The 2,080-nt window shown below is 41.2% G+C and overlaps 1 protein-coding gene across 1 annotated transcript; it reads left to right on the forward strand.

The window, feature by feature from the left end:
• Positions 1–210: 210 nt before the first annotated feature.
• LOC149168846 (uncharacterized) lies at positions 211–1,196 on the forward strand. Its single transcript, XM_089424995.1, has 2 exons — positions 211–248; positions 398–1,196. Exons 1-2 carry the CDS (start codon positions 211–213, stop codon positions 1,194–1,196), a joined length of 837 nt encoding a protein of 278 aa, XP_089281121.1.
• Positions 1,197–2,080: the final 884 nt, after the last annotated feature.

Below are 2,080 nucleotides of genomic sequence, written 5' to 3' on the forward strand. Positions count from 1 at the left end.
CAGGGCCTTGAGCAGGCATGCAACGCAAAGAATTTTGACAAAATTCCAGATTAGCAAGTAGAGGATTTGGAGGAAATCTTATCACGAGCACACAAGCCAAAATATTTAGGTATTCAAACGTGAAGCCCTTGAGATGGAAGAGTCATCACCAAAGACATCAAAAAACAGGGAAGAAATATAGATCTTCAACGAACAATCAGAGTAGGAGCAATGTTAGTGGAGTCTGGCAGATACTCCAAGCAAACAAAGTATTACGAATACCTCCAAAACTCTTCCCAATGAAGTTAATATCATGGAATATTAGAGGGCTTAACAGCCCAGGGAAAGGGAGACTTCTTAAAAAAATGATAATGCAATAAAAACCACAAATTCTCTTCATACAAGAAACAAAATGCAGCTCAAGTGAAATAGAAAGGATTGCAGCAAAATCCTGGCCAGGTCGACTTAATGTGGTTGTAGATGCAGATGGAGCATCTGGAGGTCTTGCAATCCTATGGGACGCTCGTTCTATAACACTCTCCAACATTCATGCAAACAAGAACTTCATCCAAGCAATATTTCACATCACGGGAACCAACACACATGAGCATCTTACCAATGTGTATTTTCCCCAGGAATCCACGCACAAAATAGAAATCCTGAATGCCCTCTCGGAACTCAACTCGGCCAGAGTGCACCCATTGTGGATAGCTGGGGGTGATTTCAACATGATTACCAGACTGGAAGAAAAGAGAGGAGGCAGGAACAGTGGGAACCAAGATGGGATTCACCTCAAGGACTTCATTCAGAAGAATTGGCTTATTGATATGCCTTTCAACAACGGTCTTTTTACATGGAATAATAAAAGAACAGGGTTGCAGCAAATATCTTCTCGCTTGGACAGATTCTTAATATCAGACAATGCTATTCACTTAGGGGGAGACTTTGCAGCGTCAATCATGCCGATCGGGGGATCGGATCATTGGCCAATCTCATTACAATGGACTCGGCCGGGAAGCACCATTCGAAGACCATTTCGATTTGAAGAGTTCTGGATGTCTCACCCGGACTTCAACAACCTAATCAGCACAGAATGGAATAATTTTACACCTTCTGAAGGAACGAAGATGTCTCAGTTTCAACAGAAGCTCAAGCATCTCAAGGGCAAGATAAAACAGTGGAATCATAATTCTTTTGGCAACATTTTCCAGGCTTAGTGTGTTCTCGATCAGGATATGAAACGCTTGCAACAGAGGATCATAATGGAAGGCCAATCAGAGGACCTGTCAGAACAGGAAAAAATTCTTGAGTCGCAAATCTTAGAAAGGGAAAAACAGGAAGAAACGCTATGGAGGCAAAAATCAAGAATAAAATGGCTTAAGGATGGAGGAAAAAACACAAAATTTTTCCACAGTACCACCATCCAACACAGAATGAACAATAACATAACCCACATTCTAAATGAGCAGGGGGATAAGAAGGAAACTCATGAAGAAATTGAAAGAGAATTTGTAAACTATTTCAAGAAGGCACACCAAGAACCTCAAATAAATAGATCGAATGCTATAGAAAAAATCACCAGACATATTCCGAAGTTAATTACAGAGGAGCACAACCAACTTCTCCTCAGACCATTCGAATTGCAAGAGGTTGAAGAAGCTGTATGCCATCTGAAAGCCACAAAGGCACCTGGTCCGGATGGGTTCACTTCAAACTTTTTTCACAAGTTCTGGGACTTCATTAAAATGGAAGTATGGCAGGTGGTCGAGGAATCAAGATCTTTGAGATGGATGTTCCTTGAAATGAATGCTACATTTATCGCTCTCATCCCCAAGGAGGCCCAGCCCAGCACTCTTGATAAATAAAGGCCCATTGCCCTCTGCAACATTATCTACAAGATTGTCTCCAAACTCATTGCTTCCAGACTCAAACTGTTGCTCCCTCTCATAATATCACCGGAGCAATCTGGATATGTCGAAGGGACGCAGATTACGGATGGTATTATTCTCACTCATGAAATAATCCATTCCTTAAAGAAATCAGTATGCTCCTTAAAATTGATCTCTCAAAGGCTTTTGACATTCTAAGCTGGTTGTACATT

Source organism: Pinus tabuliformis, chromosome 4_2 (assembly GCF_031772625.1).
Source record: "Pinus tabuliformis cultivar Carrire ecotype Pingquan chromosome 4_2, CPIR1, whole genome shotgun sequence".
In the NCBI taxonomy this organism is placed as follows: Eukaryota; Viridiplantae; Streptophyta; class Pinopsida; order Pinales; family Pinaceae; genus Pinus; species Pinus tabuliformis.